At 44.4% G+C, this 13,220-nt stretch overlaps 1 protein-coding gene across 1 annotated transcript; it reads left to right on the plus strand.

Moving 5' to 3' along the window:
- Positions 1 to 1,339: 1,339 nt before the first annotated feature.
- Positions 1,340 to 6,135, plus strand: SERTM2 (serine rich and transmembrane domain containing 2). The gene is made up of 2 exons (XM_083876366.1): positions 1,340 to 1,624; positions 4,625 to 6,135. The coding sequence occupies exon 2, from the start codon at positions 5,489 to 5,491 to the stop codon at positions 5,762 to 5,764; it is 276 nt and encodes a 91-aa protein (XP_083732492.1). The 5' UTR covers positions 1,340 to 1,624; positions 4,625 to 5,488; the 3' UTR covers positions 5,765 to 6,135.
- The last annotated feature ends 7,085 nt before the right edge of the window (positions 6,136 to 13,220 follow it).

Raw genomic sequence — 13,220 nt, forward strand, 5'->3', positions numbered from 1 at the left:
GTGTAGTTTGTTTGAATTGTGTAGTTTGAATGGTGCTGTGTTATCTTACAGGGTAAAAAACTCAGATTTAAGATTTTAGTATATAGCAGAGTATATAGAGCAAGATGGAAGATTTTGGGCATTGTCTAAGTTCTTCTTCTTTACTTTCTTCTTCCTTCTTCACTTTCTTCTTCCTTCTTCTTCATGGTTTTGGGTGGTTTTTTATTAGGTGAAAGGCTCTGCATTGAGGACCTTAAGTAATCAATTATTGGGTTAAAAGTATAAATAATATGGGTGTGACATCATTATTGGGTAGTTATTGGTAAAAAAACCTTGGAAGGAGTTAGAGGCACCACCATTTCCTACTCTGTTAGCTAAAACAATTTGTGAGACTGTACTTTGGATAAGAATTAATAATCTGAGTCCAACCACAAAAACGGTGTCCTGTGCATCAATCCTGGCTCTGACATGCAGAAGGACCAATGGGAATCCTCACACCTGGGGACTGTCCTGAGGGTCTCAGCTGAAAGGTGACACTTGTGAGTGCTCCAGACAGGAACCCAGATGGGAGCCTTCACAGGGTAACCCTGCCCAGGAGGCACAAAACATAACAAACAAACAAACAAAAAAAAAAAAAAAAAAAAAAAAAAAAAAAAAACCACACACACACAACCCACCACAACAACCAAAAACAACCACACAACAACAACAAAAAAACCAACCTCCCAAAAAAAAAAAAAAAAAAAACACAAAAAAAAAAAACAAAAAAACGAAAAATAAACTAACCCCCCACAAAAAACCTTAAAAAACCCCTAAAAAAACTTAACCCCCCCAAAAAAAACCTTAATAAAAAAACCCAAAACCAACTCCCCCCCCAAAAAACCCAAAAAAACACCAAGAAAAACCAACACCCCCTCCGCCCCCCCCCCAAAAAAAATCCCCAAAAAACCCACCAAAAAAAAAAATATCCCACCAAACCTTTGCACCCCCTAGAAAATGAGAGAACCTGCCCAAGCCGCCTTCCTGGCTCAGCTCTCACTCCTCCATCAGCGCCGCCTTTGCAAGCACTGAAAGAGTTAAACCGAGCCTCGCACAAACTTTACAGCGAGCTGAGCTCACCCGGAGCCTCCCTCCCATCCCTCCATCCCTCCCTCCATCCCTCCATCCCTCCATCCCTTCCTGCCTGTTCCTCCATCCCTCCATCCCCCCATCCCTCCATCCCTCCATCCCTCCCTGCCTGTTGCTGCGGCTGCCGAGGGAGGGAAGGAGGAAGATTCTACCCGCTCCATCCCCGAGCTCTGCCCTCCCCATCCCAGAGCTCTGCCCTCCCCATCCCAAAGCTCTTCCTACTCCATCCCAAAGCTCTTCCTACTCCATCCCAGCCCAGCAGCTCAGCCAGGGCAGCTCCTCGCCCCCCCTGTCCCGGCTGCCCCCAGGGATTGCTCTGGTGACATCCCGGGATCCGGAGCCGTCCCTGCTGCCAGCAGAGGAGGCAAAGTGCTCTCGGGTGAAAGGACGCTGTCCTGACTCCGGCAATAAGCCAGCAAACCCTTCGGGCACAGTCGGAGGAGATGCTCCCGGGGAAATCAGCGAGAAGCCCGCGGTGTGGATCAGGGACTCCGGTGCCTCATCCCAGCGCTGAAAGGTAACTGCGCTTTATTCTCTTCTCTCCCCGCGCTCTCACACATGGTCAGTGTGAGAACAGAATCCCCTCTGTGCCCCGGGAAGAGGAGACACATCACCCCCTGCATCTCTTCTCCCCCTCAGACCCTCCTTGGATCTGATGGAGAAAATGCAAACCGCGGGTGGAATTGATGGTTTGGAGTTTTCTTTGCATTTCTTCAGTGCTGATATATTTCTGTAAAGGTGACCCAGACAGAACACACCTGGTGCTGTGTGCTCAGCCCCAAACCCTCCTGTATTTGAAGAAGATTTACAAATAATTGTCCTGTTTTGTCCCACTTTACCTGTTTGTAAGAGCCAGAGCAGCAGGAGAGGCAAAGGGGAGCTCAGGAAAGTCACCTGAACTATCTGTGAGCAAGTGATGCTCACACTCAACATCGGAGTAGGAGGCAGGTGGGCAAGACAAAAACATTTCCTGCAGCTGCAGGGTCAGTTTGCTCTGCCTGTGTGCATTCTTTGGGGAAAATCTTCCTTTCTGCTCCCCTGTGACCACTAAATGTGCAGAGCAGAGCAGAGCAGGCTCCATAAATGCTCCCCCAGAACTGAAGCTCACCCTGGTAGCTGCAGTGGGAGGTTGGGAATGTCAGTGCCCATGAAGTTTTGGCTGATGGATTTCCTGGCTCAGCAACACACTCTGGGGGAAAAAAAACAAACCACCCTTCTCCTGTTGTGTATGAAGGTTTCTATTTTCGTTACAGATTTTTATTAAATGAAATGTGTTGGGTTTGGGTGGGTTTTTTTTAAATCCCTGATTTAAAAAAGCCACAAACTGATTAAAAAAAACCAACCCCAAGTGTCTGCTTGGAATCAATCTGCACCCACTGAGCGCCAGTGATCACTCAGAGCTGGAGCATTGTTCAGCCAGAGAATGACTAAACCTTGGAAACTGAGGCCACAGGGAATGTTCCTGTGTCCATGAACTTGAGGGCTGCTCATGGTAACCAGGGAGGCTCTGTCTCCTCCAATCTGAGTCACACACTCAGAGTCTGACCTGTTTTACTCACAGAATTGTTGTGTACCACTCATTCTCCCATCATGTTGGTGTCTACACTCATTCAGCTCCTGCTCCTTAAAGGGGAGTGTACAAAATCTAAATCTGCTGTTATCCAAAGAGATGTGCTCAATGGGATAACTGGTGGATTGAAAAGCAAAAAAAAATCTTTGGGGTTGCCTGGAGCTGTTGAATTATTTCTGGCTCATTTCTGGAGAAGATGCAGTTAATGTTGCAGCTTTCAATAGTGTGAATAGTTGATTGCTCCTGACAAATCTATAGTTGAGCCTAAAAAAAACCCAAACAGTGCCAGCTCCCCATTGCTAATACCTCTTACTATTTATCTGCTCCTTTTATCAATAAACACCCAGCTGAGCTTTACTAATTCAAATCTTGGTTTGTAGTTAATTATTGAACTTCAGACTAATGTCTTTAGCGTTCTGCAGTCTAATTTTATGAAGGATATGAAGACATTTAAAGGCTCTCTGCTCGTTAAGGAGAGAAACCAGCTCTGGCTTCTCCTCTCAGTAACAGCAGACGGGATGGGCAAAGACACTGCTCTGTACTTTAACTCACACAAGTGTCAGATTCCAGACTGGTTGCACTTCATTATCAGCAGAGAAATCACATTGTAAGAGGAGAATTTAATACAGTTTACCTTCACACCCTCTATTTCCCACCTGCTGTGTAACATGAGAATATTCTTCACGGGGGAAGAATTTCCATTTATAGATTCCGAGTGTGAAAATCACAGTTATTGCCCTGTAATTGAGAGCAGAAGAGCCTGGCTGCCCTGCCCACACCTCTGCATCAGCATCAAACCCTCTGCCAGAATAACTGGGCTCCAGAGGGGTTGGATCAGCCCCTGGAAAATGCTGAACTCACCCAGAGCCTCCTACACACAGCACAGCTCAGAGTCCTCTGCCCACACAGGGGCTGCAGAAGAAGTCAAACCCTCAAAAGGTCATTTTTTTTAATCAGCAATTTGGGCCAGTTTATTACTAAGCAGGATCTGCTCCATAATTCCCTAAACTGGATAGATGTTTTCTCAAATGTTTCCTGGAGAAGGAGCCGGGAGGCAAAGTGTATCCAAGCCCCCTTGTTCCTTCTCCAAAAACTCAGCAAATCAGATTTTTTTTCTCCATCACATCAGCCAAAGCAGGTCTTTCTTACTTGTAGTGAAAGTCTGAGTCCCCCAAAAGTCAAAATATTTTGCAGCAATATGTCATTTAGGTGAAATGTCATGTGTCAGAGCTTTCATTATATTGACCTAAAGTTTAATTTATTCTGATTATCATAGTGTATTACCATGTTAATATTACTCTGTTTACATCTCGTGTAGGTTTATAGGCAGTGGGCATTATAAATGATTGCATCAGTTTGTTCAGTGCTTTCATTCTTGTTTCAGCTAAAACCAAAATTCTGGTCTTATCAGAGCAGGACATGATGCTTTTGAATGCACCATTTACAGTAAAATTTCAGCATTTTCATTTTCTGTTTCCAGCTGGAAGAAGTGAAACTTCTAAAACATTAATATTCCCCCAATTTCTAGTGAGTTCTGCTGCCAGGAGGTGAAGGAAATGTCACATCCTGCAGCAGAGCTGCTCCAGGGGGACAGGTGGGGCTCTGGACAACTGCCAGGTGCATCCAGCCTCAGAAAAAGGGGGTGTTGACACACAATAAAGGAGACACATGGTGAAAAGCACTGATTGGATTCATATCCCCCCTTCGTCTCTGACATCTGATTCCACAGCCTGTGGGGTTTTCTTGTACCCTCAAATAATGTGCTACCAGAGAGGACATTAACAATTAGATTTGGATGGTGTTTTCAGTGCTTCTCCTCATCTCAAAGTGTCTCACAGGAGCATGACAGGGGGTTTCTTATCTATTTGCTCTAAAGATCCCACATCCAGGCCAGGCTGCTTTGGTGCCTGCTGTCATTTCTCTCTCTCTCTCACTTTTTCCCTTTAGAAAGACGACTTTTTGACCGTTCCTAACAAGAAACTCAGAACTCCATCCTCCTTCAGCCCTGAATTAAGAGATAAGAGATCCCCCCAGACATTTTTGGCAAAGCAGAAAACCACTTTCCCCAGCTGACCCAAGGATAAACCACCTGCTGTGGGAGAGAGAAGCTGATTGCTCAGTCTGGAAAAACAACACTCACAGAGACCAAAGCTGTGCAAACCATCGTGGCTCAGCTCGAGAGAGAGAAGGACCAAAGCTTTTCACCATCCAAACGAGGTGACCTACCAAAAGGAGGCCCAGGGTATTTTTAGGACGGAATAAAAGCCAGAAGGAAAAGTGTAAAGCACAAGTGTGATGCTCGTTGTCATTGTGACAGCAACGTGCAAAATGCTTTGCAAAGGCCTGTCCATCACAGTTTGCTCAACTGTGTGAGCAGCAGCCTCGACACCCAGAGGATGGAGCATCTCCTGCTGGAGCCATCTGTGCTCAGTTTCCTCTCCTGACCTCCTGTCTGAGGCTGCTGAGGAGACACAGGAGATCTGAGGTAAATCTGGAAAATGGACCAAAGCTGACAGAGTGTTGATAGAGGACACGAAAGAACCACACTCACCTGTTAAGTTGAGAAGTGAGAAGAGGAGGAGAGAGTTTATTATGGTTTGGGGTTTAAATAGGGTTTGGAATTTGTTCAGGGATTGGGGGATGAGAGCAACACCTCTCTGATCCCAGTGATCAACTTAGAAGCCCATCAATTTCTCCTTCCCAGTGGAAAGGAATGTGTTATTTACAAAATATCACTCTGTTCTTGTTACAAGCATGAGAAAACTCCAGTAGAAATGTGAAACCACCACAAGGCTGAAAAATCACAGAGCAATGACCGAGATCTCTTTCAAATTCCGCGGAAACCTGACCGGCCGTGTCCACCTCCCGACCCTGGCCACCGAAGTTGACACAACAGCAGACAAATATTCCGGCCTCTACGTGTACGTGGGGCTGTTCCTGACCCTGCTGGCTCTCCTGCTGATCCTGCTCTTCTCCATGCTGCTGCGCCTCAAGCACGTCGTGTCCCCCATCACGTCCCCGGAGAGCACCGACAACGCGCAGCAGTTCACGGACGTGGAGATGCACAGCAGGATTCCCACCACTTAGGGGGAAAAAAGCTTGGGAAAAGTGTTTTATTCTGCAAAAGGTGGTGGAAAGAAGAAGGTCTGGATGCCTGTTGAGCCCCACAGTTTCTTGCAGTGTCACCGGCTGTGTGTGTGCAGCAGCCTCCATAAAATCAACATTATAGAAACCTGCTGCTGCCAGGGGAGGCTCAAAACTTCTAAAAACTTCACAGAAAATGGGAAACACCTCATTAATGACAGCCAAAAACACAGCAGAATGTGTCCTGCAGCCTGTGTTTGCTGACCTCTCTCTCTGAATCAACACAGTGTAAGTGGGAAGAGCCCATGGAATTGTCACAGAATTGAAAATTCTCAGGCATTTCTCCCATTCAAGAAGGAAAATATTGAATTGTTCTCTTTTTTTTTCCACTTGAATGGCAATTAAACAATGGAGTTTCACAAATACAGAAATGTTTCATCACCTGCTGGAACTATGTCTTGCTGGTATTAGAACCCATTTAGTGAATAGTTGCACACTGGATATCAAAAAGAGACAGAACTTTAAAGAGGAAAGAGAATAAAGCCAAAATTTAAGCAAGGTTTAAAATAAAAAGAAGCAGCCGCAGCAGGAAATGAGATTGAAAAGCTTAAAAGACACTCTACCTCTTCCTTTTTCTTCCTTTACATTAACTGAGCTGAATACAAACATTTTTATACCTTTTAGGCTCCTCAGTATCACTCAGTAATTAAAATGCAGTGTAATTTTTGGGAGCCAAATTGACACTGCTCTCCCAACAGACTCGAGTTCATAATAACATGTTCTCTCATATTGGGTTTTCTTCCTTAAAAGACAAATGAGTTCTTCCAAAGTTGTTTTTTTTTTCATTTATTTTCCTCCAAAGAAAGCTGAGGAATTGCCCAGGCCTGGCACTGCAATAAGGAATAGTGGGAACAGCTTTGGAGACAGACTAATGGGGAACATGCAGATGGAAAATAAACTCACTGAGCACTGAAAGATGTGATTGGATTCAAACACCCTGATGGAATGTCACGGGGGAAAAGAAATGTTTATTTGAATTTGTGGAACAACAATGTGACCCAGCCCTGTGAGTGATGTACAGAGGTAGGATTTGAGTCTGGGGATGGAAAAGATGGAACCAAATATGGCAAATCACTCCTGGGAGAGCCACTGCTGCTCACAGAAAAACCTTCAGTGAATTGTTTCAGCCACGTCTCTAAAGGGCAGGTATTTTACACAGCTTATCCACTTTATTACAGTCTAACTCTAGTTCAGCAATAAAACCCCTGGATGTTTTCCACAGGCACATACACTCTTATTTGCCAATTCTCATCTCTCCAAGGGCTTGGAAAGTGTGAACTCCTCACACAAACCCAGTGCAAAACTAGAGAAGATACTGTCACATGGACCTGTGATTGTAGTATGAAATTTTTCTTCAATTGCTCTGTTTACAACAGGTTTTTTTCTTTCCTTTAAAGGTCTGGGTGATCTGTTTGGGCTGGGAATTTCTGGGCTTTTACAGATGATTGGCAGGGGGGAGGCAGAATGATGAATAACATCCCTACTGGACACACTGGATCCATGGGCAGGACTAGCGCTGCTTCTCATTGATATATTGAGAACAAAACCATTTAAACATTGCTCCTTTATACTGAATAATTCCTTTTTACTTCATTAACCACGATATCTGTGAATCACAAAATCCCAGAATGGTTTGGGTTAGAAAGGACTTTAAAAATCATCTCAATTCACCCCCTGCCATGGGCAGGGACATTTTCTACTGTCCCAGGTTGCTCCAAACCTCACACAAGTGATTGTATGAGGGAATACAGCAAAAAATTCCCTCTCAGCAGTGTCTGTCCATGCCATGCTTGGCTGTGTTTCCCTGGAAAAAAGGCAGGCTGCAGGTTATCCAGGTTATCCTCTATGGGCACAGCACCAGCAGGATGGAGCCTTCACACCACATCTGCAGATTGGCTCCTCCACTCTCAGCACTGCACAAGAGCCAAAATTTAGTGTGATGATCAGGGTATTAATCCCACCAAGACAGATGGCTGCTGAGTTAGTCAATGACATTTAAAATTAACAAAAAAAAAATCTACGCTGCTCAAATTGGTTTGGTGTGTGGTATTCATTGAGCCACCATGAGGCAGCCCAGGCTCAACATCTGACACACCCTGGGAAACTTCTCCATTCAACAGCTACAACTTACCCAGACCAGAAATATTCTAAAATACTAAATCAGCAAATAAACCACATTAGCTTCCCAACATAACTCTCTGCAGAAAAGCCTTGTATCCAAGAGTCTGCAGGACAGACTCAGCTTTTATTGACAGACTTTTATTGATACAAAATATCAGACTTATTAATGGAAAATGACACTATCAAATTCTGAGTGCTCTGATCTCAGCCAAAACTGCCCCTGAGGTACGTGTCAGGACTGAGCTTCTTCCCACCACACTAAGGAATGTTAATTCAGAAGAGTCTCACAACACTTTAAAGCTTATTCAGTAACTTATCCTTTAAATAAATGAGTAATCTCTTTATATATCAGATGGTATCTTTGGGCAGACTGGGTATTTTTATACAGCACTCTTATGGAATGCAGCCCTGTCTTCTCACACAAAAAAATGACAAATTTTCCTTTCTAAAGCTTCATTTCACATAACAACTCTGTCCCACTTGACACATTTACAGCTCTGGTGGCACTCAGGGTGCCTCATTTGTCTGTACAATGCCAGTGTATTTTAAAACCTTTCCCACTGAGAAACAGAAGAATGCCTTTTCCCCTCTTTTAATATCATTTGTCCCAGACCTGAGGGATGTGTCTGGGAGAAGAGACTGTTGGGATGGGCTGCCCTGTGTTTGCCCAGGGGCCTCTAATGGAGTTTGGCATCCTTTGGCTTTAAGAAGTGATTATTGGAACTTTTTGCACAGTTTTGCTGCATCTCGGAGCACTGCAGGTCTCACAGCCATACCCTTCCCCTCCTGCAGGCTGTTCCCTTCCCACTTGTCCATCTGCTGTAGAAAATGGGGGTTTTTTTTACAAAAATAAAGAGGCACAGTGCTGGCAATGGTGACTCACTGACTGCTCTGTACGTTCCCACTCGTGGATCTGGGGGACCAGCTCACAGAAAGGCTCAGCTGGTGCCACTATCCCAAACCTGGTGGCCACAGGGAGTGTCTGGGCTGGAAAACCCTCTGGTGGTCTGTGTGAGTGTCATTTGAACCAGCACAGTTTGCCCCCATCCTCACTCCCATCAGAGACTGGAAACAAAGCGAGTTTTGAGTGAATTCCTCACCTCCCCCGTGCCCTGCCTGCGGGGGAAGACAACCACCTGTTGTTCTGCAGGAGCACAAAACGCCCGAGCATCACCTCCCCTGCTGGGTGGGGCTGTGAGCCCAGAGCCACCCTCCTCCTCTCCCCAAAAACCACCAGGGATCCCAAATCTCCCGGGGTTCCCAGTCTGGGAGCTGGCAGGAGTGTGGTGGGACTCCCCAAACCACACAGGATTAACCTCACCCAGGTGATTTCCATTCACAAGGATGAATTTTCTGTATTAACAGACCCTTGAGCATCAAGCAGAAGGAGTTGATATGCAGAATATGCTCCTTCTCTGTGTCAGAATAAATATTTTCATATCCTCTCAGGGCTGCAGAGAAAAACTTGATTTTGCAAACAACATAACTCAGCAGAGGATCAGATCCTTGATCCTTCCCAAAGGAAAGATCAGATCCCTGATCCTCGATCCTTCCCAAAACATCTTTTTCAATTTTACTTGAAAAAGAAATAAAAAATATTCAAAGCCCAAAAATTATGTGAAGTCACCCATCCATTTAACTGACAGCACTAATGAAAACTTAGATGTGTGGCTTGTCCTCACTAGGAGTTTATATATCCTCACATATCCTTACCCTGCAGTCAGTGAGGAGGTATCTGTTCACAAGGGAAGTGCAGACAAACAGCTCCAGCTTTGGGGCAGGTTGGAAAGGAAGAGACATTCACACAACTCCTGTTCTGGCAGGTAATGCCACAAGGCACCAGCTCTGCTACAAGTCAGGCAGCAGGTGAGATGAAATTATGGAGTGGTTGTAGTTTTTCTCAAAGAAGATACATCTTTGTGTTGTGTCTACGCTTCAGATTAATTCTGGTATGGAAGGAAAGTTTGTTCACAGTTTATTCTTGTGCCCTGTGAAAAATGGGCAGTGGTACAATGGCATTCATGGCTAAAAATTCAGATGCAGATATATCTGGAAAGGGGAAATCCCAAGCAGGGTTTTGTTGGTACATGAGCTGCAGACTCGAGTGTTGATATTTTGGTAGAAAAATAAAGCTAGAGATGGTGAAGTCTGCTCAGTCTTTGCAGTGGGCTCAAAAAAACCTACACAGAATGTTAAGGGAAAAGGATAAATACTTGTGGATTGGGGAAGGTATTTTCAGTTACGGTTCCTGACACAGATTTCACATTTGTTCACAAAAAGGAACTGCGTTATGCATTCCATCTGCCAAAAACCTCATCCCATAAAGCCCTCTCAGATCTTCACCTTTCTCAGGCTTTTCCAGAAGGTTGTGAAGTTCCAGCAAGAGTAAGAGCAGTCTTCAATTCCTGGTCTTCATTCTGTGGGCACAGATATTAAAAAAACCCAAAAAACTAAAAAATCCCACTATGATAATTTGATTTCTTGTACACTTGCTCTCCAGAATATGATAGATGAACATTTCCTCCTCAGTCCTTTCATTATCAAGAATAGTTAAAGTATAATCTAAGGTGACTGATGTTAAGAGTGAAAAAATAAACTGGATTTGAATTTTGATGGATTGGGTTTTTCAAAGGTACTTAGAATTTCTTCAGCAGAAGGCAAAATAATTTGTCCAGCTGTAGTCAAAGCCAAGTTGTGAAAGCAGATCTGGCTGCAAGAAGGAAAGGTCTGTGCATTTCATGTGTAATTAATAAATAACCCACTCCTTATACTCCCACCTGCATTTCATGGCTATGTAAACTTGTCAAACAAATGATGAATAATTCAAAAGACCTTCTCCTCCCTCCCATCTCCTCCAGATTTATTAACCCATTTTCAAAGTATAATTTGATCAAGCTAATAGCCACAGACTTCCTAAGCTGCCTCTCTCTGCATTAATTCTCTCTGCACGGCCATAGTCCTACTCTCACAGTACCATTTAATAAAATCAATTGCAAGACAACAAAAGGCACCTGAAAGCCAAATGAGAGAGAGCTCAGCAACATTCTTTGATGCTTGAAATCTGTTCTTCTCTGCAAGCAAGAAATTTATTTTATTTAAGCTGGGCTGTTGTCCTGAAGCCAGTTCCTCTTCAAGTCCTTGAACACTGGCACCACAATTGCAATAATAAACTGAAGTTTATTTATATAGTTTTATGAAGAAGGAAGGAGAAAAGGAGAGGAGAGGAGAGGAGAGGAGAGGAGAGGAGAGGAGAGGAGAGGAGAGGAGAGGAGAGGAGAGGAGAGGAGAGGAGAGGAGAGGAGAGGAGAGGAGAGGAGAGGAGAGGAGAGGAGAGGAGAGGAGAGGAGAGGAGAGGAGAGGAGAGGAGAGGAGAGGAGAGGAGAGGAAAGGAAAGGAAAGGAAAGGAAAGGAAAGGAAAGGAAAGGAAAGGAAAGGAAAGGAAAGGAAAGGAAAGGAAAGGAAAGGAAAGGAAAGGAAAGGAAAGGAAAGGAAAGGAAAGGAAAGGAAAGGAAAGGAAAGGAAAGGAAAGGAAAGGAAAGGAAAGGAAAGGAAAGGAAAGGAAAGGAAAGGAAAGGAAAGGGAAAACCACATTCCTACCAGCAATGCTGAGGGATCAAGTAGGACTTGTCTGGGATATTTCTGTGTGCCCCACATGTCTGAGCAAGCCACAGGCAGAGAAGCTCTTCTTTACAATGCAGGGGAGATTTGGAAGCAAACTGGCCCTGGGCTACTCTTTGAACTGTGTGGGCAAGCAAGTGCTGCACTGGGAAACTCTCTACAGGACAACACAGGGCTGGATTTGATTGTACCATAGGCTTTGGCATCCTCCAGCTTCCCATTCTTCTTCCCATATCAGAATTCTGCCTTCGGCCCAGAACTCACAAGTGGCTGTTTCCAGTTTACTCCTTATGCCTTAGCAATCCCTAATTTGTGCTCACAGCAGTTAACATCCAGCACTTTCTGTAATGTTACTCCATAATCTTTAGGTGACAAGGACCTGTCCAAGTCGCTGTGGCACGACCAGCACACAATGCCCCAGGAAGCTCAGATCTGGGTGAGGCTGCTGCAGTAAACTCCATGGCAAATCCTACAGCTTGTCACTGCAGAATCAAACTGACGTGGGTTTGCTGTTGTTCACAAATTGTTCATGCCTTCACACCTTGGGAAAGCCCTGAGCAGCCCTTTCAGCACTGGCTCTGTCAGGGTGGGAACACCACACCAGTTTGCACTTCATGTTGGCACCTAGAGGGGAAGAAATGTGACTACTTCTTCTTGTTTGTGTCCAACAAAACAGAGGAAAGCAGGAAACACCCTGAATGCACCAGCTTTGGGCTAATGCTGTGCTGAATTTCCAAGCTGTTTATTGTTTCAGGGCATGACCACCACTGAAGGGATGGGTAACAGATAACCAGAGCTGTATTCTCCATATGCACCTCTGCAAGATGCTCAGGAAGAAAGGAACCCCTGGGATCAGAGTGCTGAGGCTGCTTTTCCTTTGTTTGACTTTTGCTGGTAAGTATCCATCAATTTACTGTAGATACATCATTGTTCTGCTGACCTGCTTCCCTCCACTCACACTGCTCATAATGAATAATATGAGCTATATGAGATGAATAATAATTTGCTGCAAAGCAATTTGGAAAATAAATGCTGACAGACTGAGTGTATACTTAGCCTAGGTGGGACTTTGTTCCATTTCTACTTTTTCAATGAATTTTGCTGGCTTAGAATTCTTAAAACATCTCCAAAAGGAAACTCCTTTTGTGGAAATTCAGTGCCTTCAAGGCCCCTGCTGGACAAAGAGATGAGGAAAAGTGTATCACACTTTGAGGTAGCGGGATGTGTTGAAGGCCTTTCTCTAGAAAGCTGCTTTTCATATCTGTGAGCAAGTCACAGTTCAGACATAAAGCTTGTAGACAACACCTTTATATTTGTGTCACTTCTGCCACTTAGAAGCTCAGATAAGCCTCTCCATCTTAGGAATACTGAATAGTTCAGCATCGTTGCCTCTTTTTCTTTTTTTTTTTTTTTTTCCTATCTTCTTGAGGAAACAAGAATTATTCATACCTCAAGAGCAGGGGACAGAGCAAGATACTTATCATGAAAACTTTAGGTCAGAGTGTCTGGTTTTTGCAGGAACACAAGTACCCCTGACACAGAGAATATTAATCCATATAAGGGGTGTGCAAGGCCAAGGATGGATGTGTGACTGTAGTTTTCTCCTGGTGTTTTACTTATGGTCCAGCTGAATGCAGACACAACAGCCACACAGTAAATC

Source organism: Zosterops lateralis (genome assembly GCF_965231275.1).
Source record: "Zosterops lateralis genome assembly, chromosome: 21".
NCBI classification, from domain to species: Eukaryota; Metazoa; Chordata; class Aves; order Passeriformes; family Zosteropidae; genus Zosterops; species Zosterops lateralis.

Excerpts from the sequence above, each read along its gene's own strand:
- SERTM2 (XM_083876366.1), top strand. The coding sequence starts at position 5,489 with ATGACCGAGATCTCTTTCAAATTCCGCGGAAACCTGACCGGCCGTGTC.